Source organism: Amphimedon queenslandica, unplaced genomic scaffold (genome assembly GCF_000090795.2).
Source record: "Amphimedon queenslandica unplaced genomic scaffold, v1.1 AMPQUscaffold_6345_Cont21695, whole genome shotgun sequence".
Lineage (NCBI taxonomy): Eukaryota > Metazoa > Porifera > Demospongiae > Haplosclerida > Niphatidae > Amphimedon > Amphimedon queenslandica.
Genome location: NW_003553362.1, coordinates 1 through 1,854, shown reverse-complemented (window position 1 = coordinate 1,854; position 1,854 = coordinate 1). Strand labels below are relative to the sequence as shown.

General features: G+C 34.4%; 1 protein-coding gene across 1 annotated transcript; it reads left to right on the top strand.

Moving 5' to 3' along the window:
• Window positions 1-39: 39 nt before the first annotated feature.
• LOC105315990 (myotubularin-related protein 13-like) lies at window positions 40-1,742 on the top strand (the record flags this gene model as incomplete). The annotated part of the gene is made up of 6 exons (XM_011410776.2): window positions 40-267; window positions 404-671; window positions 787-919; window positions 1,043-1,151; window positions 1,440-1,556; window positions 1,668-1,742. Coding segments are annotated over exons 1-6 (840 nt in total), but the record flags the coding sequence as incomplete, so codon positions are not given.
• Window positions 1,743-1,854: the final 112 nt, after the last annotated feature.

Genomic DNA, 1,854 nt, shown 5'->3' with positions numbered 1-1,854 from the left:
ATTTCATTTTAATGCTAATATTTCATTGTTCCATCAGATACTGGTGAATCCTCACAGTTTAGTGACAGGAGGCGGAAAGCGTTCAAAAAGAAAGAAGAAGAGAATGGACACGACTCCTCGACCATTAGCATGTCCTCCATTACTATTAGCATAGACGAAGAGAATGAGCCTCATTATACTCTTGGTGGGATAATAGAAGCAGAGGAACTATCAGAACCACTCTCATTGTGTCTAGTAGCTAAATATCCAATTTATGATGCTTTACAGGTAATATTAATAATAATGTACATGTACACGTATGTGTATATGTGTAAGTACATGTACTTTCATGTACATGTACATGATATGCAAATGTACATCTATTTGATTATGTTCTTCTTTCTATCCTCTTTCTCTCTCTTAGGTTCTATTAAAAAGTATATACATTCACCATGTGATGGGTGATACATTAGACAAGTCTTCATCTTCACAGCTCTCAGTCTCTTTTCACTCTACTACAATGGAGGAGCTGATATCCGAATTACTGATTGACCTTCGGTTCCCTTTGCCAGGGAAACCACTCGTGAAGCGTAGCTTTGGCCCACTCAAGGAGCTAACTTTAGTGCCATTGAATGTAATGGAGACAATACCTTATACTTCAGATAATACTTATAGACTGTTGAAAGCTATTGGTAAGGATTGGAATAAACATATTAGTATTTGTAATTATTGTTTATATATAATTTCCTTCTTTGAATCTTATTGTTTCTCTTCTGCCTCTCTCTTGTTTCCTTTATTCTTAATTAGGTGTTCATGGCCTGTTGCAGTTATTTTCATTGATCTTGGTTGATGGGAAGTTGTTATTTATTTCTTCTAGTATCACTGCCATCACTTCAGCCATTATCAGTGTTGTGTCATTGATGTATCCAATTGGGATTGAGTGAGTATAAATACACTAATCCCTTTTCAATTGTGACTTTTCAACTTTTGTACTACAACCTCTTTCTTATTCATGGTTTCACCTTCTCTCTCTCTTTCTCTCCTCTTTTATTTTATATTTTAGTCATTTCTCTTGTCTCCTGATTCCAAGTGGTTTTGTTGAGTACCTTCACTGCATTACTCCATTCTTAATGGGACTCCATCGCTCATTACTAGTAGAACTGGATGAAGAGGTACATCTAATACAGTGACACTGTAAATTATATATCCCTATATTAAATGTACATTGTTAGTAATAATTGGTGAATTGGAAGCATCTAATTAAGCTACCAAGCACTCATCATTTTGTAGCATAAAATCCCATTACATCTATAATGTACACATGTATGTATATGTATACGCATAGTGTCCATATGTGTGTATACTGGTACGTGTATTCTTGTGCATGTTGTATGGATTTGTAATCATTTTCACTTTCTTGTTAAGAGTGTGTGTAAACTGTGTCTCCTTCTTCTCTCAAGCCACTAGATGTCACACTAGTTGATCTTGACAGTGGGGAGATTAGGTTTGGCGAAACGGTTGAGCTACCTATTATACCTTCAGATCTGCTCACTCCAGTCAAAACTGCTCTCATTAAAGTAAATATTATATACTTATTTAATTACTCCTGGTATTTCCATTACCAAGCCCCTTCTAGTAATTACTATAATAATAATAATATTATTATTATTATTATATTATAATGTTAGATTGTTGATCCTTCATGGGAGCATAAGGATCTATTAATAGCTCCTGTCAATAAGCCGAGAAGCATCTATTATCAGGTACTGTACATGTATATCAATTCACCTCACCCTCTATCTATGTACATGTACAATACATATATGTACACAGTATACTATGTACATTGTGTATCTATTATTTTGTCATATATAT